This window comes from Anabrus simplex, chromosome 1 (assembly GCF_040414725.1).
Source record: "Anabrus simplex isolate iqAnaSimp1 chromosome 1, ASM4041472v1, whole genome shotgun sequence".
NCBI lineage: Eukaryota > Metazoa > Arthropoda > Insecta > Orthoptera > Tettigoniidae > Anabrus > Anabrus simplex.
This window is the reverse complement of record NC_090265.1, coordinates 482,259,384-482,286,386: the sequence shown is the minus strand read 5'-3', so window position 1 is coordinate 482,286,386 and position 27,003 is coordinate 482,259,384. Positions and strand designations below refer to the sequence as shown.

The window sequence follows — 27,003 nt, the reverse complement described above, 5'->3', positions numbered from 1 at the left end:
CTGTGATGGTGGGGTGATAATACCTCACGGGGAGCTTTGTAAGTACCTAGTACTGTATTAATATAATGATCTTCATTGGGGGTAATTTTTTTTACATACCATATTTTCTTGCGTAATTAACTCACTTTTTTGACTAAAAATACAGGCGAAAACTTCGGATGTGTAAATTATTCAAGGAATGCAGGTATTACAAAATGATTTACAATTGGTTTACATTTAAGATACATTAAATATAATATAAACACAATTGTTTCAACTCATTTGCAGTTATCGTCATTTGGCGTAAAATTCTGGTGTGAGATTTTTTCTGAAAAGTCAAATAAGTTACACGTGTGTTTGAAGTGCCGATACTGGAAAATATTCTTCCTGTTTCAAGCTGACAATACGACCTGAAGTGAAATAAACATGAACTAATAAAAGTACAATTCATGTAAAGTGATAACAATGACATACTGGCAAAAAAAAAACCCCACTTTCCAACATGAGAAGGGCCTGGCATCGAAGGAGGGACCCTGCTAGATTTCCCCAAACTGTTCATATCCAATCTGGTATGAGTGACATGTCCATCCACCATTTTTTTTTTCTTGAATACGAATGTGGATCACTCGCAGAAATTTTGCTTTAGGCATTGTTTTTAGTTTTGGAACAGCTTAAGGTGTAAGCTTTCTGCCATCATTTGTTACAGCAAACATTGCAGTACATAGTTGTTTTTTCTGCTTCCAGTAGCGCATGCGATAACACTATGTTCCTTTCTTATCGATTGTTCAACTTTGTGGCATATGGAAACTGATTGGAGTCTGACCTGCGGTTCCTATTTGAGACATTAAATATCCGTTCACTGTACACTTCTCAATACCAAAGCAATGAAAATGGTTGAAATCATTCGTCATTTTTGGCATAATGTTGTTCTTCATTAAAAAGAAAGTCCATTTCTCCTCATAAAATTAATCAAGCTTCGGCTAACCTTCAATTCCGAGACACTGATTTCATGTGTAGCGGCTATTACTCGTTCATTAAAATACAGCCTTTTGTGAGAAATGGCTTATCCAACGTTGTGCAACAAAATCATATATTTAAGCATATCCTCCTCTACTTGTGGAAACTTGCTTTTTGGTCTGCGAAATGTTTTTGAGAGACTTGTTGGTCACTTGAAGTGCACTGCCTGCTGCCCTCTTCCCATATGTTTCAGCGCAGCTGATCACTGCAAGTTTGTATTATGCATTATTACTTGAATACTTGCTCACTGTGGATTAACAAAAAATTTTGAGATCACAGAATGTCCCATACCTGAAACACTTGTAAAATATGTTTATATCATACTGGAATAGTCATTAGTCACTTCTGGGCTAATTCTCTCACTGAACTAGTGCAGTGGGATTTCCTGCTGGCTATTAACAACACGACCTCTATTTGGAATGTCTGCTTTCGCAATAGGAAGTCTGCTACTTGAGTAGTTGACATCTTTATTTCGAAACACATCCAGAGCTGCGTGATGGATGTTCGAAGAAGTGGGTGCGTCAAATACGTGAACATTTCTTTTTCTTCACTTTGGATCCAAAAATATTGGGAGGTGTTAATTGTGCGAGAAAATACGGTAGCTTATGCCCTCATTGGAGCACTTTAATCAATCATATACATTAAAGTCTAATAGTATTAGTCAGCTTTTCAGCTTCTTCTTCCACTCCCAAAACTTCATCCTGTTGGACCGGGCTGCCCTTTCGTTGTCAGTAATGGTGTACTTCCTTCGATCAAATGTTACAAGCTTGAATCGCAAGCGTTTATTCCTTAGAATTCCCTTCTCTTCTCTGCCTTCAATTTGGAACATTGAAAAATTTAATTCTTCTAAATCATGTATGATATCTGTGAACCAAGTGTTCTTTGTTTGGTTTTTCCAGAAGTATCTAAATAACTGCTTCACTAGTCGGGTTTCTGGCAGTCTGAATATATGACAAAGGCAATTCTCCTTCTCCTCATTGTATCTATTATTAATTCGCTTTCACGGTATACCACTTCATTAGGTAATTATCTTGATTGGGCATCAACTTGGTCTTTCTTATTGATGTTTGCCCTGAGGGTTCTTCTATCTACTTTCTGCAATTTATCGGTTGTTGATTTAATGTTCAACTTGAAGTGTGTTTCATTAGCATAAATTGCTTCAGGTTTTTCACCTGTATTGTAATGTCGAAATTTAGCATTCATGGAGAGAGATTTTTTATAAATAAGTTGGCCAGGTGATTTGCTGTGCTGATTTCAGTTTAGATGTTCTGTTGTCGATTGATGTTTTCTCTTTTGTTTTCCAGGTTATAATTTCCCCCCCAAGATATTTGAACATTGTGGGAGTGAACGGCTTGTGTTTCAATTCTGAAGGTCGGCATTATCTCAGTAATTTCAAACTAGATTTGCAGTCCGATATTTGCGGCAATTTTCTCAAGGTAATTGTTGAGGGGGGGTAATCGTATTAATAAGGTTAAGAAAGGTTACAGATCTCTTCACGTGGTTATGAGGGCACTTTAGTGGTTATAGTAAGGTTATAAAGGAGAGGGCGTATAAGTCTGTGGTAAGACTCCAGTTGTGGTTCCAGTGTATGAGAACTGGAATGACCCCAAAGAAAGCAGCACGATTTATTCTGGGTGATTTCTGAGAAAGGAGTAGTATTATGAAAATGTTGCGAACTTTGGGCTGGGAAGACTTGGAAGTAAGACGAGATGCTTGACTAAGTGCTATGTTCCGAGCTGTCAGTGGAGAGATAGTGTGGAATGACATTAGTGGAACATAGTTGACCGTGCAGTTAGTGCCACACAGCTGTGAACTTGTATTCGGGAGATAGTGGGTTCGAACCGTACTGTCAGCAGCCTAGAAGATGGTTGTCCATGGTTTCTTATTTTCACACCAGGCATATGCTGAGGATGTACCTTAAGGCCACGGCTGCTTCCTTCTCACTCCTAGACCTTTCCTATCCTATTGTTGCCATAAGACATATCTGTGTGACTTAAAGCAAATTGTAATAAAAAATAAAATAAAGAACATCAGTAGGCAAATAAGCTTGAGTGGAGCCTTTAAAAGTAGGAAAAAATATAATATGAAGATATAAAGTTGGAATTCAAGAGGAAGAATTCATGAGAAGAGTATGGGAGTGGAATAATTTATGGAGGAAAATATTTGATAAATTTCCAAATTCTTTGAAAACTTAAGAAAAGGCTAGGTAAAAAAATTGGTTGGCAATCTGCCACCTGGGCAACTGCTGTGAATGCAGATCATTGATGATGATTGATAGATTTGTTTGAATGAAAATTTGTACATCATGAAGTGTCATGTGATAAGAGAAATCTAACTCGTTAATTCCTTGTAAGTCTTCACCTCTACTAATGGGAGGGATTTAGCTTGATCTGCACGTGTGAACTGTCATTTTGAAAGTTGATTTGTATCCTGTCATTGACCCAGGGTGGCCATTAGAAAATGTGTATTGCCATATTACCATATTTACCCGAATAATTACCGCCGTCGAATAATGCCCGCACCCTTATTTTAGGAAGGCTCATTTTGAAAAAAAATGAAATGAACTAAAATTCCTTTCATCGAAAGATTAACGTAGGCATATAAACAAACATTTTGTATTGCTCCGCAAGGTCCACGTGGTCTTCATGCAAATATGAATATGTAAATTTATGGATATAGCTGCTTTTCCTGAGATGATAAAAATACATTAACACTGCTATGAAATATACTCGTATTTTCCATGAAAATGAACAAGTAGGCCTACTTATGTGACAGGTATTTCATTAATCTGAACTCGCAATAGGCTTCATTACCTGTAGATGGGAAGATTCGTTGTCTCTTGCATCACTAGAATCCTCTCCTAAATTAAAAGTTCGTCACACTGCACGTCTAAAACACTTCTCACATGTGGTCTCACTTTACTGGACAGTAACACGACCGGTGTTGGATAATTGTTTTCGTGCAATGTAAACACTTGAAATACACACCGGAGAAATCTGATGTTAGTTTTGTGATACAGTAAAACCTCGTTAATTTGAAGTCTTTGTAATACAGAAATCGGACTTCCAATTACGTGATTTTGAATTAACAGCCATCTTGTAATTCCGAATTAATTCACCAGTTTTCGTGGATTCTGCTGTTCCATGTACTGCCTGCTACATGATATTGTGGCGTTGCTTAAAACTCTGAATACAAAATAATGATTTCACTCTATTTTCAAGTATGAAACACACTGTAGACACACCAAAGTTAGTGAAAGTGCAGAAAGCTACCCCTGCACGTTCCGGAAGACTTATTCTATCGCGACGCGGAGATATTTTGAATTTACTCTGTAAAATACGGTAGTAATTTTAAAAATGTAAAGTTAGTTTAGAATTAAGTCTGAATTGTTTTCAGTTTAAATATGACATATGGAGGCAGTTTTCTTCCATCTACGCTTGCACAAAGCATAACTGTACACTCATCGAAGACTAGGTAAGCCAGGAGCGTGTTGGCAGCCTTGACGCATATAAAACCCACACTCCAGTTTCGTGCCTCAAAATTTTTTAAAAAATATGCGGGGATTATTTGCGTAAATACGTATGTTGAAATACTTGTTCCATATCCAACAGGTAACTCGGAGATACTTTCATATAATTTCAATTGTATTATTATATGCTGTATCGTGTACACAACTAAGAGTTCATCATCATTTCCCATTATCCAGCTGTACCCGGGTAGGGGCAAATATGGTTCCTCTCAACTTTCTTCGGTCTTTCCATCACTCCTCCAACACTGTGTCCCAGTCCAGGTTTATTTCTGTAATACTGCGTTGGATTGTATCCTTCCATCTCAATGGTGGTCGTCCGCGGCTTCTTCTTCTTTCCATTTGAATTTCCATCACCTTTTTTGGCATTTTTTCATCACTCATTTGCTTTATGTGCCCAAACCATCTTAATCGGCTCTTCTCTATTCTATCATTAGTTTTTTCCACTCCAATTTCTTCCTGGAATTTCTCATTCCTTATTTCGTCTCTTCTACATTTCGGCTGCCTGTATTTGATTCTCATCCTTTTTCGTCATTGTCCAAGTTTCTGCTCTGTAAGTTGTTATGGGTACGTAATACATCTTGTACATAGTTTCCTTTGCTTCCATTGGCACATCTTTGTCCCATAACATATTTCTTACACTATAGTAGAAACAGCTTCCAGCTTGAATCCTCTTACTAATTGCAGCATCCAGTCAAGCATTCTCCGTTAATTCACTCGCCAGGTGTTTGAATGTCTCCACTACTTCCAGGGGCTTGTCTGCAAGTCTAATCTGATTTTTCCCTTTTTTCTCCCCTGTAGTCATAACAAGAGTTTTACTCTTTTCTACATTTATTTCCCCCCAAATCACAATCATTTCTCTTCCTTCTCTTCCTCCAGGATTGGCGATAGAACACTTCCCTGTCTCAGCCCGTTAGTGATTTTGAAACAACTTGTCCTGCCAACTTGTGTTTGCACACAACTACAACATTCCTTGTACATTGCCATGATCATTTCTAGTAATCCCTGTCCAATTCTTTTTTGCACCTGTGGACACTGTCATATGCCTTTTCATTGACAATGAATGTCCTCACCATATCATTCCCATACTCCCATTGCTTTTCCATTAGTTGTCTAATAATGAAGATGGGCTCTATTGTTGACCTTCCACTTCTGAAACCAAACTGATTTTCCTGTATTTGATATTCAACCCTCAACCTTATCCTACTTTCCAGTATCCTCTCCATTATCTTAGCAACATGGGATATCAGAGTAATTCCCCTGTAGTTCTCCGATACTTTATCACCTTTCTTAAAAATTGGGATGATTATTCCTTTTTGTCAATCTTTGGGGACCTCCTTAGTGTTCAAACAGTCCTGAGAACCCGATATGTTTACTGCAGGCCTACAGCTCCAGCTGCCTTTATCATCTCCACTGATTCTTCTTAAGACTGGTTCTATAACGGTACATAACTTGAACACAGTGGTGTTTTATTTTTGATTTATTAACTTTGTTATACCCAATACATTGCAGTGACAGACGTAGTAATCATCATAATGATTTTTTCGTTCATGTTAAATCGTGGGAATTCCAAACATGGATTCCTGTTTTCCACTAAACCACTGTCTTAGTCCTTCAAAACATGTTTTACATATACACTGCTGTGCAAAACTTAAGGACAAAAGTAACTTTTGCATGTTGTGTCACTGCCAAGGAACATAGCTCGATGAAACTTTAACCATGCACAGAAAGAACTGCTATAGCAATGGTACAGTAGGCAACTGAAAGGATTTTTTTTTTGATTTATTTATTGATTTATTTATTATTTTTCTCCAGATCTACAGTAAGAATACCTATTTGATCCGTTAAGAGAAAAATAACAATGTCCAGCCTAAGCCAACATTCACACTATGTACTGTACAGAAAAAAAAAAAAGAAAATAATACACGAAATGAACAGAAAATGAATAGAACAATTTAGTAAAATAATGATACTTCTTGGACATGGCATGAATCTCCTCGGATACCCCGGAAACGTGACGCCCCAAATGAGGGTCACCACGGTAGTCATCCTCGGCCTCTTCATGTCACGTCCAACTTCTCTCCTGAATATTACTATTGTTTTCCCAGAATATGCAATTTAAGCTGTATTATGAATGTCACAGACCTTCATGCCCCTGCTGAGTAAACACGCACACCTTTGCACATTCCATTCCTCCTACATTTCCTGTACTTGACTCCCTCTGGGTTGCTGATTCCATGCTTCCGTTGCACTCACATTCTGTTACTACGTACTCTGCTCACGTTGCAACTTTATTACTGCACTACTTATATGATCCTGCTCGTCTTATTCAACCATGCTTAATCTAATTTAAATAATCATAGACACCATCACTTGAATAAATACCATGCATTTATGATACACTTAGAAACACCTTATCACCTCGTTACTTCTCTTATCCTTCATCCATCATCAGTACCATTTGAACTTTGCTACTTCTCTTATCATCCATCCCTAATCATCACCTTTCATTCTTTTGAGCTTCACTACCTCTCTTGTCATCTAAACTTCGCTACCTCTCTTATCCTCCATCCATCGAACTCCACAATCCAGCCATCTTATATCTAAAAACACAAATAATCATCTACAACCAACTTTGCTTACCGATCTACCATTAACTAATAAATCACTTACCAATACTATTTAAACTTTGCTGCCTCTCTTATCATCCATCCATCATCACCTTTCATACTTAACACTCAATTCCAGTCTTCAATTACTTTACATTTTTAATACACATTAAGATACTTTCACTTCAATAAATGCCATCTAAACTTCACTACCTCTCTTATCATCCATCTATTGAACTCCACAAACCATCCATCTTATTCTAGGCCACATTTACTTTAGCAATTAGAATACACATACAGACACCACCACTTGCATAAATACCATATACAATACGCATACAGACACCATTCCTTAACCATTACAATACACACACATACAGACGCCATCACTTGAATAAATACCATCTAAACTTCGCTACCTCTCTTATCACCAATATCATTTGAACTTCGCTACCACTCTTAACATCAATCCATCATCACCTATTCATACTTAACACTTCAATTCCAGTCCTCGTTTACTTTACCATTACAATCATCTAAACTTCGCTACTTCTCTTATCATCCATCCCTCGAACTCCACAATCCATCCATCTTATTCCAGGCCACATTTACTTCAACAATACAATACACATATATACACCACCATTTGAATAAATACCATTTAAACTTCGTTACCTCTCCTCAGTTCCATCCATCGAACTCAAATTTCGCTACCTCTCTTATCATCCATCCATAATCCATCCATCTTATACCTAAAGACACCATCACTTCAATAACAATTATACTACACATACAGGCACCATTACTTGAGTAAATACCATCTGAACTTCGCTACCTCTCTCATTCTAGGCCACATTTACTTCAACAATTACAATACACATACAGACACCACCATTTGAATAAATACCACTTCAATAACAATTATACTACACATGCAGACACCATTACTTGAGTAAATACCATCTAAACTTCGCTACCTCTCTCATTCTATACCACATTTACTTCAACAATTACAATACACATACAGACACCACCATTTGAATAAATACCATTTAAATTTCGTTACCTCTCCTCATTTCCATCCATCGAACTCAAACTTTGCTACCTCTCTCATCATCCATCCATAGGCAAACCATGTTACTTACTACTGTTACTTGACTTTTTACTTCTAGTAATTACTCCTTCTTCCATTTTTCCCTTTTTACCCCATAGCTCCTTCAAACTCAAGCTTCTCCCTTTAATCACGACACTTCTTATTTCTGCTTCCTCCCTCAAACCATTATTCTCGCTCCGATTCTGTCCACTTGTCTTCCCCTGTGATTCTTCTTCCATCATCTCTTCCTGCATCCAGCTTTCTTCCCTCGCGCAGACCTCCGACACTAGTTCGTCCATTAATTTCCTGGCTACTTCCATCCTCCTTGCATTTCCTTTTTCTTCAGCTCTTTTTACCATCGCTTCCCAGGAACCCCATCTACTCAGTGTTCCTCCCTTTACAGTATGTACATCAGCCCCGTTAGTTTCTTCTTGCCTCGAACTCTCAGCCCTGCTTTTTTCTTCTTGCCTCACATCATCCCTGGTAGTTTCTTCTTGCCTCGAGCTCTCAGCCCTGCTTTTTTCTTCTTGCCTCGAACCCTCAGCCCTGCTAGTTTCTTCTTGCCTCAAACTCTCATCCATTGATTTCAGTTTCGATATTGTCCACTAACTGAAAGGAATATATGATGGGACGAACTGAAATGACACTTTTATAAGACAGCGTTGCTTGCTCTGCAACATTTTCCCATGCTGGCCACAAGATTGGTAAGGAAGTCTTGTGGTAGGGCGTTCCATTCCTCCACCAGCGGGGTTGACAACTGCTGGATCGTTATTTCATGTGGACGTGCTGCAATACATCTGCCCAACATGTCCCACATGTGGTCGATAAGATTTAAGTCAGGGGAACGGACAGGCCAGTCCATTCGCTGAATATCCTCTCGTTTTTAGAGCTCCTCCACCTGCGCTGTTCGATGTCATCCATAAAAATGTCAGGGTCGAATACTGCCCTGAAAATACGAACATGGGTACGGATTACATTGTCACAATAATGTTCACCGGTGAGTGTACCCTGTTCAAAGATTTGGAGATTGGTATGCCCATGCAACATTATGGGCCACCAAAATGATCATGTTTGACAGTGTTCCTGGGTGTCCTCCCACCTCTCGTTAGATGAGGGTATGCCTAGAATCACTACTCAGACTGAAGCTGCTCTCATCTGAGATGAGCATGCTACCTCACTCCTCGTTGGTCCAGGCGTGATGTTCTTGGCACCATCGCAAACAGTAATGGTCATCGGGCAAAGAGACCACTCCCATGCAGTTGCCATGCCACTGTGGAGCATGAGATTGGGTGTGTCTGCAGTCCTGCTGAATGCGGTTGCAGTTGCACACGACTGCTGCTATAGTTGACTGTGATTGACCCCCTCCTCTCCTTCGGGCAACAGTTTCTGTGGTTTGGAATGCTCTCCATGCATGTGAAACAATGCTGTGAGCAATACCAAACTCCTGGGCTACACTCGTCACACTTCATCCTTCTAGTTTCCCAATGATTTTTCCCTGTGCAGTCATCCAAATGTTGTCTCCGGGCCATGTCGTAATGAATAACACCACCACAGTGCACCGTAACAGCTTGCTGATTGACTAGCACTGTCTTGTCTTGTTCCTTCAACTTCCTCATTTTGTATAGTCGCGCTGACCTCGCGCCAGATTTCTATGCAAGTGTAGGAGACCGCTGGCAACATGTTACCACACTTTTATTCATTTTCACCAAGTTCATAATATTATGCATTGCATCAATTGTTATGACTGGCAGAAATTTCCATAATATAAGAATTTAAGGATATCTGTTTTATTGATATCTTGTAAACGGTACATGATAAAGCATTTCTATTTCTTTCACTTAATTCTGCACTCTAATATTGGTGGTGTTCATGTATTTTGATGCCTGGCAAACATTTGAAAACATGGTGAAATTAATTCAAATTTCCTTAAACTTACATTAAATCTTGAACATGTACATATGTATAAAATATCCAATTACATAAAATCTGTATGTCAAAACAGTGTTTACAAAATCAGCACATAGTTTTCCATATGAACCACGTATTTTTACCAAAATCAGGAAATCATTGCAGGCTAGTGCTAATCCAACCATTCCATACAAAAAGTCAGTGTCAACTTGATATTATTCAGGTGTATTGGTTGGTGTGTGAGGTATGATCCCAGGCTTGTTCACAAAGTTCTGTAGAGACTTCCAACTGGATAATGCCTTTCTTCTCGCTGTAAAAGGCTCGATTGCAATCTTGCATAATCACTTCAATTGGCCCTAATTTACAGTCATATTTTAAATATCTTTCAAATCCTCTTATTTCTTATTGTATGATATTATTCAGTAGGCAGTCCGTGAATGGGGAAAGCATGTTGTTTCTTAACGAGCAATAAAAAAGAAAAAGAAAAATATGTGAAATGCGGGAATACAATTTATTTCTGTTGCTCCCTCTTCCCACTCCGACCTGCTATTGTGTTCTTTCTGTTGTGTGTTCCTTTCTTGTTCCTATATTGACTTAATCTTGAATGTGATTAAACCTGTGGCCCGCTGAATTAGGCGGATGAGAAAAACTATGCTGTTGTCAGATATGGGAATGGCGAAGCGACAGATGGTAGAGTTGCTTATCTCTGAGCACTGATTGGCAATGCTGACCGTGCAGTGCCATCTAGTCGAAGCTACTCCGTGGCAGGTCCATGTATTCTTTAATAGATAGTTCTGTTTTCTATATTACGCAGTCCAATACATAGTATTCAAGTATTTAAAGTTATATTGCAAACCTTTAACAAATAAAATTGTTTTAATAACACTGGAACAGATTAATGCGTTAGCCTAAAGTACTTATGTCCTGTGTCCTGCGCTGGCACGCACAACCTGATCATCATCTAGCGACATTTATATGGCCACTTTCCTGTCTATTTTCCAGGAAAACTAAGAGGTATGGAAACATGTTTCAGATAAGAAATTTAAGTTAGACAATTTTCTACATTTTTCTTGCAGACGACATTTTATTGGCTGAAGAAACAAAAACTTGGCCATTCACTGAACATTTCAATACATGATTTTATGGATTTAAATTTACTTGTTAAAGTTTTTAATCTTAATAACTATTTTAATTGTTTTATGTCAAAAATAGTTATATCGCTGAAATCAGCAGTCTTTCCTGAAGCTTGTAGTAAAATTTGTTTTGCAACATTTTAGGAGGCAACATCAGGAGCTCGGGAAAGAGCGAACTGCCTTGTGCTTCGGAATGATGTGTTCAGTTAGACATTTCTGCCAGTTGCCACATAACCATGGCAGCAGTGTAATTTCTCGGACTGCCTAATTTGGTGGCCGCGACTATAGTTCAGTTGCTTGATGGTTAAGAGTATGATTGTGTTTATTGTGAAGTTTTCCACAGTTGCAGTATTTTTGTTTCTGTAGTCTTGCAGTAGCAGCTATCCCTGAAGGTCTTCCGATTGTAGTGACGGTCACACTTGCTCTTGGAGTGATGCGTATGGCAAAGAGAAATGCTATAGTCAAGAAATTACCTACAGTGGAAACCTTAGGTAAGCAAAGAAATGACTGTTTTAACTTCAGCAGTGAACCTTTTAGGTTTATGTAACTGGAAATTTTCTGTGAATTCCACTAGGTTTTATATCCAAGTTATTTTAATATTCCTTTTTCCAGGTTGTGTGAATGTCATTTGTTCAGATAAAACTGGCACAATTACAAAGAATGAAATGACTGTAACTGTGATGGTGACATCTGATGGATATCTTGCTGAGGTATGTAAGGAAATTGATATATGTAGATAAAATGCTGAATACTATAATTGCTGCTGGGTATATTGTTTCCCAAATGTGTTTTAAGAGATCTCTTACATAACTTTTAGACCTAGTCATCTCAGAATAATCTTAAGAATGGTCTTATGCTAATTGGTTGATATATTTTTCTTCTTCTTGGGATTGTATACTGGCCAATGTTGTAAAAGTGGAAACAATTGATATTTCCTTGACTAAGGTATGTTCATTTTCTGTACACTTCTTTGCTCAAAAACTGAGCAGCCTAATGTACGGAAGTATCAGTGTCACACTTTTAATAATTTGTGCCATGCTTTGATGTTTCTTGATACGATAAGATGCAAAATATCTTATGTTTCTCAAATACACAGTTTGCCAGTAAACTTTTTTGGGTCTATTCTATTGGGCAAGTGACCAACAGGATTAGGGAAATTCGTGGCATTTGCTGGAAAAGCATAGAAGTGCACCCTTTTGAACTGGCAAAATGTAGATAGGTCTAATTGTTATATCATCATTTTAATTTCCCCATGTCCTGCTTCTGCCATTTCAGGCACTTCTCCACCGTTGAGTCTCCTTCCACCACTCCTCTTCAGTAATTGTATTCCAGTCCAATCTTCTTTTTCTTATATTGTTCTTGACAGAATCCATTCATCTTGCTCTGGGCCTCCCTCTTGCCTTCTTTCCTTCTATCTTAGCCTATAACATTTGTTTTGGTATCCCTCCCTCCTCCATACTCATAACATGTTCAAACCATCTCAATTTATTCTTCTCTAACCTACCACTCAGTTTTTCTACCCCTCTCTCTTTTCTGACCTCAACATTTCTTACTGTCTCGCCTTGTCTTCCCTACCACACTCCTCAGGAACTTCATCTCACTGGCCTGAATTTTATCCTCATTTCGTGCTGTTAAAGTTGAAGTCTCTGATGTATACGTTAATATAGGGGTATAGTAAATCTTATACATTATCTCTCTACATTTCACAGAAACTCTGTTCCACACCAGGATCCTTACATTCCGGTAGTAGATATTCCTGCTTGCACCCTTCTGTTGATCTGTATCAAACCTAGCATCTTGCGTTAACCTCAAGGTTTTGTCCCCTGATACTAACGATTCCTTTTTCTTTTCTTTCTCCTCTTGTCATCACCACTGTTTTTCTCTTCTCCACAGTGATTTTCATACCATATTTCTCAGTATTGTAATTTTTAAAGCCTTTAGTCGGATTTGCATTTCTGTATTGTTGACTCCCCAGATCGCTGTCATCTGCAATATTTTCATATCCCCTCCATATCTTGGCTTTGTTTGCTTTAGAATTTTATCCATAACCATTATAAAACATAATTGGAGACATTACACTTCCCTGTCTTAGTCCAGTGTTTCTAAACTAATCTATTCGCCCCACTGGAGTCTGGACACAACTGAAACAATTCTTATACATTGCTTTCACTAGTTCCCTTGATTGCCGTATACATCATTTTCTTTCCAGGTTTTCTCGCACCTTTTCACACTATTCTATGCCTTCTCTAGATCAAGGAATACCATCGCCAGATCTTTCCCATATTTCCACTGTTTTTCCATCAGTAATCTCATGGTGATTGTAGGCTCTATCGTTGACCTGCCCTGTCAAAATCCATACTTCTCTTCTAAATTTCTTTCCTTCCTTCCTGTCAACCCTCCTTTCTGTTATTCTCTCCAATATTTTGGCTACTTGTGACAACAGTGTAATTCCTTAATTGTTTCGTACCTTCCTGTCACCTTTCTTGAAAATGAAAACCTACAACCTGTTTTCCAGTCAGTGACCGGGTCAGGGATGTAATGAATGAATCATATATAGGCTATTATTACGATGGGGTCGCCACTCCCAAAGTGATATATTAATGAATGATAGATGCTACGAAATGAGAATGGAGTGTGTTGCTGGAATGAAAGATGACAGGGAAAACTGGAGTACCCGGAGAAAAACCTGTCCCGCCTCCGCTTTGTCCAGCACAAATCTCACATGGAGTGACCGGGATTTGAACCACGGTATCCAGAGGTGATAGGCCAACGCGCTGCCGTCTGAGCCACGGAGGCTCCTGTCACCTTTCTTAAATACTGATATTATTACACCTTTACACCAATCAGGTGCTTGCTCTTTTCTCCATGTACACCTTAGCAGCGTATATAACCAACGTAGGCCAATAGGTCCTGTTAGCTTTATCATTTCCACTCATATTTCATCCATCCCTGCTGCTTTTCCTGTTTTCATTTGTTTAAAGGCCATTTCCACATCTATAGTAATAGCCACGTAACGAAATACCCCAGAAAGTAAATATCGCCGCCCGATGCTCTTCTTTTCTCTATTTTGTAATGGCTGATCACTGCTGCCAACCTGCCTGGTTACATATTAAAATCACCAGACATAACCAAACTAACCTCAATGTAAACACCGATAATAAATGTTTCCTTACCCTAGTAAATGATAAAAGTTAAGATGAAATAAATCAAGATATTCATAATTAAGTCGGTTTCCACGCTCAATGAGAAATTTAGGAAATAAACACCCTTTCTCACTCAAATTAATGTTACATATATCTGTCTTTATTTTGATATGCAGTAGGCGTACTATAACCATATTCTTGAAAATAGGGGCGTGTTAAACGATGCAATTTGTTTAATAAGTCTTTGCAGTGTGATTTTCGAAAGTCCAATGACTTCCCTTTCTTTTGCGCGAACATTTCCTTCTCTCTTCAATACCGGTAACCCGTAGCCTAAGGAGAGAGACTGGGCATATTTTCAGCCTGCAGGCTGGTTATATCTTCACGGTTATCAGGAAACATATAGGAATACTAATGTGCCAAGCTACGTGAACGGAAATTAGGTCAGCTTCAAGCTCACTGCACAATTGAATATTAGTTCTACTATCTACCGGTACTTCTATCGTTTTCACATACACCGAGGTGCCAGTATTTCGTCCCGCAAGAGTTCTTTATGTACCAGTAGATCTAGACATGAGGCTGGAGTATTTGAGCACTTTCAAATACCGCCGAACTCGAATCCGCCAACATGAGCTAGTCATACATTCTCTCCTTCACTCGCTTAAAAGAATGTTAACTATACTATTATATTACTATAACTGCATTCTTAAAGAAAGGGGGGAGGGAATATAGATTGAATAATTCATTGCGGTTTCTGCAAGTTCAAGGACTTACCACATAAGACATATGTCCTTCCTTTTAATAATAATGCTAACAGCTTTACATCCCACTAAGAACTTTTACGGTTTTCGGCATTTGGCATTTTAAACATATTTTCAGCTTACAAGTTGGTGTATCTCAAGCTTACAACATTACCAGATTTTTACATATATATTGGCTTAAATCACATGAAGACAGGTTGTGATGCAAGAATTGGATAGGAAAGAGGGCTAGGATTTAAGATGTAAATAAGCGTACAGACACAGCACTAGCCTGAAATGAAAATGACGGGCAAAAAAAAACTTCAGACCTGCCAACTGTGGGGTTCGAATACATCACCATCTCCTGAAACCAAGCTAACAGCAATGTGATCAAACTGCACAGCCAGTTCACTCAGTTTCCTATGACGCGTAATAGGCCTACCACATGGGCGACCCACTTACCTGTATATGGATCTTCAATTCTTCAATTATACATGTATGCAAAAACATTATGCACCTTAGTAAGAGGTACTTCCCTAGTTGGTTCTCTGATTGGTGCACGTATAACAAATATGTTTGGGAAGAAATACTTTTATTTTATATTTATTTATATCATAAAGAAGTCATGTTGTCATAGCAAAACGAATACGCAACGAAGAAATGAATCCGAAGAGATAAGCATTATTTACTGCATTAAATATTAGTTTATTTACATGTTAAGCGATATGTAGTAGTAATAACAATAACAACAACAAACGTGTGCAATAAGGAAAAAGGAAATAAATACAAGTAAATATAAATATAATTTACAACATTTAGAGCCATTCCATGGTCACTGAATTACAAAGCAGGGGTATGAATAAACAAACATAATAAACATGAATACTAATATTTAAAAAGCAAAAAGCAAAGTCATCTCCGTACAAACCATGAAAGCCATTGGAAAGGGGGAAGGTGAAGGCTTCCACTATCCATGACGTTGGCACTTGGTGGGGTGGGGTGGAGTGGTTAGCTCAACGCATGACCGCCTTTGCCCCCAATAGTTAACTGGTACTCATTTATCATACGCAAAACATTCCTTCCAAATTACGTTAAACCTCTGTCACTCATTATTATTATTAATAAATTGCAAATGGGAAATACCCCGGTGGCAACGGTCACTTACAGTAATGTGATAATAAAGTTAACATAATTACCCAACTACAACAAAGAAACAAACAAACAAACAAACAACAAGAGTACAAGAAGCAGATATATGGAAGGAAAATATAACAAGAATTACTGCTAGTTTAATATTCTAAATCGAGCAACATCATATACAAATTCACACACAACTTAAGTATTTACAGTGCTTAACAATTTGGCTTACAATATTATAGGTTGACCTTACTACTAGCTTAACATTATAAGTGATAATAAAGTGAAGTTAAACCGTAATTACCCTACAACAACAACAACAACAACATTACAACAAGCAAGAAATACTACTAATTAAACTTTCTAAATCCAGTGTCATTATATACATATTCACACACAACTTAAGTATTTCCAGTACTTAACACTACAAATTACAATACTATAGATTGAACTTACTACTAGCTTAACACTACAAGTGATAATAAAGTTAAATCATACTACCCAACAACTACAACAACTCAAGTACAAAAAGGAATTCCATGGAAAAAAATATTACAAGAAATACTACTAGTCATTCTAAATCCAGCATCATGTACAGTTTCATACACAATTTAATTATTTCCAATACATCCGTATGCTGGTTTCTGGCCCTAATTTTATGCTTATGATAATTTCTCGATAAGTATGAGGGAGGTTAGATAGATAGATAGATAAAGAATGGGTGAACCCTGCCTTCGCAGGGCTCCACACGTAGGTCTGTGAAGACCCTTTGTGTCCCTTAAACGGGTTTGCCTAGTCCAGACCTAGTGCTCCTATAAAGGATACCAGTGCCCGGATGTTGGCATTCCTGATGTCTTCCAGGCTCACGAAATGTGAGCCAAGGTATCGATGTCTAGTGCTTGCAAGAGCCTCACACTGACATAACACATGCGTGGAGGTCTCCTCCTCCCTACCGCATCTTCTACACATCGGATCCTGACTGATTTTCATGATGTGTAGGTGTCTCTGTAAGGTATTGTGGCCTGTCAACAGTCCAACTACCATTCGCATTCTGGTCCTATTCAAATTTATCAGGACCTTTTTATAACTTTGGCTAGGCCCTTTGATAAGTTCACGTGCCTGCCTTGCTATAGTTAACCTCTTCCAAATGTCTTAAGTGAGACTGGTTTGTCCACTGGGATATTACCAGTTTCACGCTTCGGAGTGACACTCCCAGGAAGGGCTCTGGTCCTATAAAAGGACCTTTTGAGCCTTGTTTCGCTAGTTTGTCAGCTTCTTCATTTCCACTGATACCTGTGTGCCCAGGGACCCGTAATAGGGTAACTGAGCTAAATTCACACAGCTGATCTAACATCCTTTGGCATTCCCATACCATTTTTGATGTTGTTTTAACTGCACATAGTGCTTTTAACGCTTCCTGGCTATCGCTGCAAATAGTGATACAATGAGGGAGGTTATAACCTATTCCTAATACAACTCCAAGCAGCCCTTCCCGTATAGCTCTTATAAAGACCACACAGGCGAGCTCTAGTTCTTCTAGATTCAAGACTTTCCCAATTAATGGTATTCCTTCTATTCCCAGTTACGAAACGCATCGCTCTTCTTTGAACTTTCTCTAGGGAATTTATTAAACCAACATGCAGATCCATATTCGAGAATGGGTCTTACAACGTATTTATAAGGTTTATTTAAACCTACTAGGGTGGTGAGCACATAAATAAGAATTCAATGAAAGTATTTTCCTTCTGGACCTTCATGCCAGACAGATTTTTTTTTTAAACAAATTTTTTTTCACTATAATATGATTTATCTATAGAGCAAAACCGCTATGCAGTGTGCGTATCATAGCAATCGAGATGGAATTGGTAATGTACTATGTATCTGTAGAGCCTATATACGACTTTTTACAATTACTTCTAAAGTGAATTTCAGCTGTGTGACAACGCTGAAAAGACTATGGACTTAGAGATTGGTATTCCTGAAGAGGGTTTTCTACACTTTCCCATTTTCACACATTGATTCAAGAGTCTGTATTGACTTGTGACAAAACCACTGTATTCTTCCGAAAACCACTGATAGGGACAGGTTTGGTTGTGATCCACCGAAAACAAATTATAATGACCGGTTAGGTAGTGATCCATCGAAAACCACTGATTGTCGCAGGGTTAGGTTAGGTTTGACAGGATTTGTAATTGAGCGACTGTTGTCATTGAAAAAACTGTCGTGACGACTGAAGGCAATAAACATAAAACTGAATCCATTGGTCTACAAAGTTTTCATTCAGTAGATACGCTAGGAACTGGCGAACCAAAACCGTACATACAAAGTTTACAGGAATCAACAAAACAGGATATTAATTCGTGGTACTCATTGTTCTTTAAAGAGAAGAAATATCCTGTCAACAATAGCTGCAGTGAACATGCTTTTTCACTATTATTGTCTGGCCCCATGGCTAAATGGTTAGCGTGCTGGCCTTTGGTCACAGGGTGTGGGTTTGATTCTCGACAGGGTGGGGAATTTGAACCACCGTTGGTTAATTTCTCTGGCACAGGGGCTGGGTGTATGTCGTCTTCATCAACATTTCACTATTATTGTGTAAAATAGAAACTTACTAGTTTTGACAAGTACAGTATGTTCAACAGCGACTCCTGAATGATGACGCGCAGGATGCTAATCTATGTTCCAGACTATTTCTACTTAAAAAATTGTATTTGTCCTTTAATGTGATTTTGCAATTTTTGCTGAATATTTATGTGGCTGAAATGAAGGTGGATAAGCTACATGGTCTCCTTTATATAGGAAGAATGTATCGTGGAAATTAACTCAATTTCGGTTTCATGTACATTACAGTTTCTCTAAGATATATTGATAGTAATTCAGTCATGTACGACGACGATGTATTTCATGGTAAAGACAGCTGCCTCTGTGGATCAGTGGTAGAGTGACGGCCTCCGAATCCCAATATAGCGGGTTCAAACCCGGCAGAGGTAGTCGGATTTTTGAAGGGCAGAAAAAAGTCCATTCGACACTTCATGTCGTACGATGTCGGCATGTAAAAGATCTCTGGTGACACATTTGGTGTTTACCCGACAAAATTCATTAAATCTCAGCCACAGACGCCCAAGAGAGTTTCGGTTTACTCGGTCTGCCATCTAGTGGGCCTAGAGTATAACGGAACGTCAAAATTGACGAGCAGACAGCCAGATGGCGTCAACTTGAAATGTCTGCACATGGTAGCTGAGGCCATACGATTATTATTATTATTATTATTATTGTTATTATGGTAAAGACAAATTACTTTGCAATGCTATCTATCTTAATGGTAATGTACTATGTACCTCTACTAGTGTAGGCTACTGAGTGCTTGATTCGAAGCAGTGTATCGATTCATTCAGTGTCCGAGTGAATCGATTCACAGGAACGGCAAGCTCATGGCACACAAATCATGCACAATCACGGCTCAGTGAGCCACACGACACACACGGCTCCTTATAGGCACACTGGACACTGGCGGGGAGTCGAGCTTTCGCTGCAGTGAGCCACAGTGAATCATGGCACACTGAAAGAATCGTACGCAGTCATGGATCAGTGAGACACAACACACACATGGTTCATTATCGGTACACTGGACATTGGCGGGGAGCCGAACTTCCTCTGAAGCAATACATACAGAGTCATGGTACACTGAAAAAATCGTATGCTATAATGGACTCTCGAGCTCAGCTCATTTGAAAATAATACCTATTCGCATCCACTGTCCTCTTCTTACAGGGAGTTTTAAACAATACATGGATTTATTTGCAGTGTTAAAAAGATAGAACACAATTCCAAAGTACCTAGGTTGTAAGTAGGTAGTCAATTAGGTTATTCTAATTACTGTATTAGTTTAATCAATCAGTATCTTTATAAGTAGTTGACGTTCGACAATTACTTAAACTCAGCTCTCTAGCCTCCACACCTGGCTGAGTGGCTCAAACGGTCGAGGCGCTGGCCTTCTGAACCCAACTTGGCAGGGCCGAGCTCAGTGCGGTGGTATTTGAAGGTGCTCAGCCTCATGTCAGTAGATTTACTGACACATAAAAGAGCTCCTGCAGGACTAAATTCCAGCACCTCGACGTCTCAAAAAAAACCTAAAAGTTGATAGTGGGACATAAAGCCAATAACATTATTATTTAGCCTACCCTATGACTATGAGTCATGCTCATGACCACTCGAAATTGTCTGTTTTATATTTGGAAGAACCACTCGGTATTCTCTTAGTTTGTATGTCGCATCATTGCACAATACTTCAATAATCGAATCACGAGGTTACCGATGTACGTGGACAGTGAGTATGTAAGTAGACTGATGCAATAGATTAAATAAATGATGTTTAATCAGAAAACCAGTGGGCTACTGTACATCTCCTGTAGCCTATACAAAATATGACGATTTTAAAAAAGCCTCTGCTGATAGAAAAAGACATTTTCAAAGATGACCGAGTTAGCTGGCCGTGCGTTTAGGGTCGCGTAGCTATGAGCTTGCATTCGGGGAATGGTGGGTTCAAATCCTACCGTCGGCAGCCGTTAAAATGGTTTTCGGTGGTTTCCCATTTTCACACCAGACACATGCTTGTGCTGTACCTTAATTAAGACCACGGCCGCTTCCTTCCCACTTCTAGCCCTTTCCTATCTCTTCTATCCTCTTTGTCGCCATAAGACCTATCTGTGTTGGTGCGACATAAAGCAAATTGATTTATATTTAATATGTGGGCTACTTATTGTGTACACAGGTATTTTTATATGTAATTCTCTCTATATATATACAGTATACGTGAGTTGTGACTTTCAGAGAACTGTGGAAAACCATTAGATAGTGTATAAAATTTAAGTTATGTCAGTATTTTAACAGGCGTACAATGTTTACATCGTGTATTGGTGACAGAGTGCTGTCTCCCTCTCTCTCTCCCCCCCCTTGCCCGCTCCTCATCACATTGCGCCACAGCAGTTCTAGATAATTCCACTCCGATTGGACACTGATCCCCACCTGCACATCTATACCGCCCTGTAACTTGTAGATACACAATTCCCACAATTTTGAAATGTAACTTCGTTATATCAGAAAGGACGGGGCAATCAGAAATGTATTATTTCCCAGCAAAGTTATAACATTCTTAATCTCATGGAATGGCTCTTACAATGGTACAGCTAACTCCTCGGCTTCTCTTCTTTCTTCTTCTTCTTCATCTTCATCTTCCTCCTCCGATTCACTGCTTCCATGATGAATGACTAGTTCCTCCACTTCAGGAAGACCTCTCACCTCATTATTGTAGAACTCGACAATCTTCTTCTCAGTGTGTTTTACTTCATTTCTCCACATCTCTGCTGTCGCCTATAGGATATATTGAAGTATCACAACCTGACAAGTATATTATAAACTCCACTTGCATATATCCAATAAATAACATTTCCACTTGGCCTACCTGATCAAGAGATTCTTTCCACACAGCTGTAGCTCTGTCCAATCCGTGACCAGGTCTTGAAGCCACTGTTTTGTTATAATACTGTTTTGCCACAGACCATACAAATTCGATGGCATTGAAAAATGAGTGGTATGGAGGAAGTCGTAAGACAGTATGGCCTTCACTGTGCAGCATCTCGTCAACAATGTACCTGGTTTTAAAGAAACAGAGAAATATTGTTATGCATACATGAAAGTCAAATACACGAGTGTAAACAACATTATCTAAACTTATGTTTACGTGCTTCTGTACCTCTTTAAGTGACTTCGATTCATATTACACAACCGTTGCAGCTCATCTTTTGTGGCATTTTCTGGTGGAGAAACTCCATTCTGCCTTAACCATGACTGTAAATTAAAGGAAAAATAAAAATTAATTTCTGTAACATCATTAAACATCATTCAGTAGAAGGAAATATTCAATTAAGTATAATTACCACTAATTGATCCTTCCTCCATTTCGTTGTTGGTTGATGCTCAACAAGCTTACAGTGATATGGTGCATTATCCATTACAATAACACAGGGTCCTATATTTCTTAATCCTACGATTAATTGCGTCTTCACCCACATCTGAAATTTCTCGCTGTTCATAGCACCATGGTAATCCTGATTTCTCTTCAAGTTTGTAGCAAATATCAAATCAGCACCTGTAAGAATTTTAAGTTTTAGTATGAAGTTATTTGTTCTAAAAAAAGTATAGGCCTATTAATAAAAAATGTGATTTCTGTTGAATGATACAAAAAGCTGTCTGATTTTAAGTAAAACCAACTACTGTGTAGCAAAGTCACCTGATGATGAAGTCAATTAATTACTACTTACACTACTTTATCGTAACATCTCTCATGAATGTATCTCCATTAGTAGGCCTATATCTGGATTAGAAGTCCACGATCACTTGCATAAAAGATATAAGTATAAACACCCATTTCAATACCTTAGAACAAATGTAATTGCTGCGAACACTGAACCTATATCAGGCAGTAAGAAATAAGAAGCTTGGAAGGTGTTCAACAGTCAGGTATCAAGCACTGATTCAGGTGGAGATTGTCGAATGCAGAATAAACATAATAAATAGGCCTACAATACAAGTAATTTACTGATACAAATATCCAGTAATATTATATGAAAATACACTGAGTAAGTTTTGATTGAAATACCTCTCTAAGGTTAATCATTGGCCTAAAGTGAATACCTGCAAGTCTTTTTAATAACAGTGGAGAAGTCAAAATCAAAAACCACGTACAGAGCTCAATGAGCGGTAAGTTATAATGCCACTTCCGATCTAGTGCCAGTCAATTTCAATCAATCAGTCACCACTGATCTGCACTTAGGACAGAAGATGTAGTTTCAGGGATAGGCCTAGTATTTTCTTCAATAACTGCAAAGAATTTGGAAATTTATTGAACATCTCCCTTGGTAAATTATTCCAATCCCTAACTCCCTTCTTAAAAAAAAACAAATATTTGCCCCACTTTTCATCAACTTTAGCACTGTACTGTGATCTTACCTACTTTTAAAATACCACTGAAACGTATTCGTCTACCAATGTCATTCCACACCACCTATCCACCGACAGCTCGGAATATACCACTTAGTCCAGCAACTTGTCTCCTTTCACCCAAGTCTTCCCAGCCCAAACCCGACAAAATTTTTGTAACGCTACTCTTTTGTCAGAAATCACCCACAACAAATCGTGCTTCTGTCTTTTGAACTTTTCCAATTCTCAAACCAAGTAATCCCAGTGAGGGTCTCATACACAGGAACTGTACTTAAGTTGGGGTCTTATCAGAGACTTATGTGCCCCCCCCTGCATCCGTACTACAAACCCTAAATACCCTCATAACTATGTAAAGAGAGATCACCTCACTACAATAAAATGAAGTAAAATAAATTAAGAACATACCAGGTACAAAGCCATCCTTCGTTCCAGCATGAACAATAACCAGTCTTCCTCCCTCAGACACAGGTCGACGAATTACTCCTTGAACATCATGTCCAGATTTGTGTGGTTTATTCCAGGAGTATGTGGGTGACCCTGAAAGACAAATGCACAATTGAAACCAAAGACACCTGATGAAGATAAATTATTCCAAGATTTTTTAAATATAAAATGTAATATATAACATATATATTCACCATTCATAAAAATCCAAGTCTCATCCAAGAAAACAACAGGTTTTGGTTTCTCACTGTCCTTATTACGCATGTATTCCCTCAGAAAACAGGATCTCTTAAAACAAATGTCTTCATTTTCTCAAACATACGCATAGGGATCACCTTTACTCCACACAAACCCCATGGCCTTCAAAATTCTTCTTAATGATGTTTCGGAGCCCTTGTACAAATAAGTGTCATAATTTGCTTTCATGTGGTCGAAAACCTTTCTTACAGTTACGACTTCTCCTGTGGGAAGAAAAAAGAGAGTTACAAGGGACTCAAAAGAGCTGTATGACAATACATGCACAAAACATTTCTGGGAGCTTATCTCACCTGCGTGCCAATTTCTATAAATAATGTTGCAATAGATTCCTTATGAAGTCACCTTACCTTTATGTAATTTATCATAAATAAACCTTGCTATCGCTTCCTTAGAAAAACTGTCTATGCCGGTCACTGGATGTTCACGCTTTCGGCGTTTACCTGGTGTAGAAAATTCAACTCCCTTCTTGAAATTTCCTATTACTTTTCGGACTAAACCGAAACTACACTGTAAGAATACACACACAGAAATATATTACATACACATATACCATAAGTCAACATGAATACACAAAGGTTAAGTCTACGAACCGTATCGAAGTCGACACAAGACATGGTACCGGTATAGGCCTAGGCCTACATGATCAGGTTAGGTTAGGTTCAGAATGAAATACTGCTCCTTTTCAACTGATTGTCATTATGCCAGAAACTTATCATAGAAACAAGATAAAAACGAACACTTACCCCAGTTAATAATGAAACTCTTGCCATTAGCTTCGTATCACTACGACTGATACCTTCTTCGTCGTCTTCCTGTTTCAATTGCTCGTAGCAATGTACAAGCATTTCTTGACCTGAAGCTTGTAAAGGACGTAACCTTGGTTTCCTTTTCGGAGGAGTTTTTGCAGATTTTTCTTCCTTCTTAGACATCCCAATCGAATTCTGTTCGTATAAGTATGGGACGAAATAGGAACGTAATTAATAAAATGATGTGCTCATCATTTCACACAAACTATGTTATTAAATGCATTATCCGAACATGCCACAATTCTACTTACCTGGTATTAGCCAAATAGATTTACAATCCCACAGAAAAAGAAAATATGCTTTAAATATTCTCGCAAATGTATCGCTAGTGACTTTAGAGGCAATGCGGTGGCAACACACAATTCACGCTAGAACAGTGACTGAACGTTGCCAACGTGCCAGATTAACGGTAACAGTAAGACGTCGTATCGGCAAGTAGGGTCCCTAAACTGTATGGTTACCGACACTGAAAAAGACCCAACATCAAGAAAAGTCACTATAAACCAATACCTTAATATTACAGGGGAGAAAGGGTAAGGTTGCACCCTTAGTGTACGTCCTTACACGGAGAGGACTATACCATTGCAATGTCACTCTCTATTTCTGGATAATCTTCATTTACCAATACACTCTTCTGCATCATTTCTCACATTCAAGAGTTTTTCGAAACAGTCTTTCCACCTGTTCTTTATCTCGTGGATGGGGAGTGCGACAGGTTCCGGCAGCCGGCACATTCCCTATCCTCGCCGCTAGATGGGGGCTTCATTCATTCCGTTCCTGACCTGGTCGAATGACTGGAAACAGGCTGTGGATTTTCATTCTTTTATCTCCTGGGTATGTTATTACTAGGGCTTGGATGTTTAAGACCTAAAATAGCCCAAATAAGCAAGCAAATATGACCTCAAGTGACTAAATATGACCTCAAAATGACTAAATATGACGTAAAAATTACAAAATACGACCCGAAAATGATCAATCTAAATATGTCCACTTTAAAATAAGTTATTAATCGAAATGGCAATTCCTTTGATACCGGTACATATTGTTAATTAAATTCTTTAGTCTTACTTTCATATCAATTTTCTGATTATGCATGTTTAACAGTTATTCAGTCTATTGTCCTCAATTCACGTATAAAACATTTGTGAATACATACCTATAAAGTACTAAGTTCGCTAAGATTATCAGATCACACAACATTTTAAAAGGCAAAATATGTTTGCACCCTTCATTGGCAGTTTGAAATATGATAAAACTAGAAATAAATTTATTTAAAAAAATATTTTGGAACATTTAAGCCCAGATTACATTGATATTACTCAAATGCGTTAAAGTTTAAATTGAGCACCATGAAACAAATTAAGTAGATGTGTCAGTGCAATATTGTAGGGCGGCAGGGCAAATAGTGCAAACTCGCATAACTTTCATTATTTTTCGCAGCTGATATTGAAGTGTATCATAGCATCAGGCACGAAAGACTTCTGATTATCACTCAACACATTCTTGTAAGAAGAGAAGCTCTTTACTACATCATAAGACGTTATTGGTGCGTATTTAAATAGTGTTAAATCGCTGCTATCGAGTATGTACTCATCTTGAAATGTACTGGTACCTTCTCCTGTAAGAACATAATTTATCTTGCACACACAACGAAAACAGTCACTACCGGGCGAGTTGGCTGTGCATCTGGGAGATAGTGGGTTCAAATCCCACTTTCGGCAACCCTGAAGATGGTTTTCCGTAGCTTCCCATTTTCACACCAGGCAAATGCTGCGGTTGTAACTTAATGAAGACCACGGCCACTTCCTTCCTATTCCTAGGCCTTTCCTATCCCATCGTCGCCATAAGACCTATCTGTGTCGGTGCGGCATAAAGCAAATAGCGAGTGAAAACCGTCACTTCGATTGAGCATATTTTGAAGTTTCTCTTTTACAGTGACGCCAACTATTCCATGTGATCGTTGTGCTGAAAGTTCAACACTTCTCACAATTTCAATACTTGCATGAAATTCTAAGCTAGCAGGTTGTAAACGAGCAATTGCACTCGATATAATTCCAAAATTCGACTTAATATATGCCAGACTTTCTGACAAACTGTTGGAAAACGATTCCTGTGCAATCGTGATAGAAAAGGCAGAGTATTCCTCACTTGTATTAACTACAGATGTGATACGGAAAAGCAGTTTTGTGAATACTAGTTCTCATTCAGAAAGTT

General features: G+C 38.4%; 2 protein-coding genes across 2 annotated transcripts in view; one reads left to right on the top strand and one right to left on the bottom strand.

The window, feature by feature from the left end:
• Window positions 1-27,003, top strand: part of SPoCk (secretory pathway calcium atpase) — a 288,883-nt gene that overhangs the window by 123,254 nt on the left and 138,626 nt on the right. The window contains exons 8-9 of the mRNA XM_067135304.2: window positions 11,632-11,756; window positions 11,878-11,975. Coding sequence (XP_066991405.1) covers window positions 11,632-11,756; window positions 11,878-11,975 — 223 coding nt within the window. The remainder of the gene's footprint in view (window positions 1-11,631; window positions 11,757-11,877; window positions 11,976-27,003) is intronic.
• LOC137498979 (uncharacterized) lies at window positions 20,794-21,920 on the bottom strand. Its single transcript, XM_068226943.1, has 2 exons — window positions 21,744-21,920; window positions 20,794-21,652 (listed from the first exon to the last, which is right to left on the bottom strand). The coding sequence occupies exons 1-2, from the start codon at window positions 21,915-21,917 to the stop codon at window positions 21,455-21,457; spliced, it is 372 nt and encodes a 123-aa protein (XP_068083044.1). The 5' UTR covers window positions 21,918-21,920; the 3' UTR covers window positions 20,794-21,454.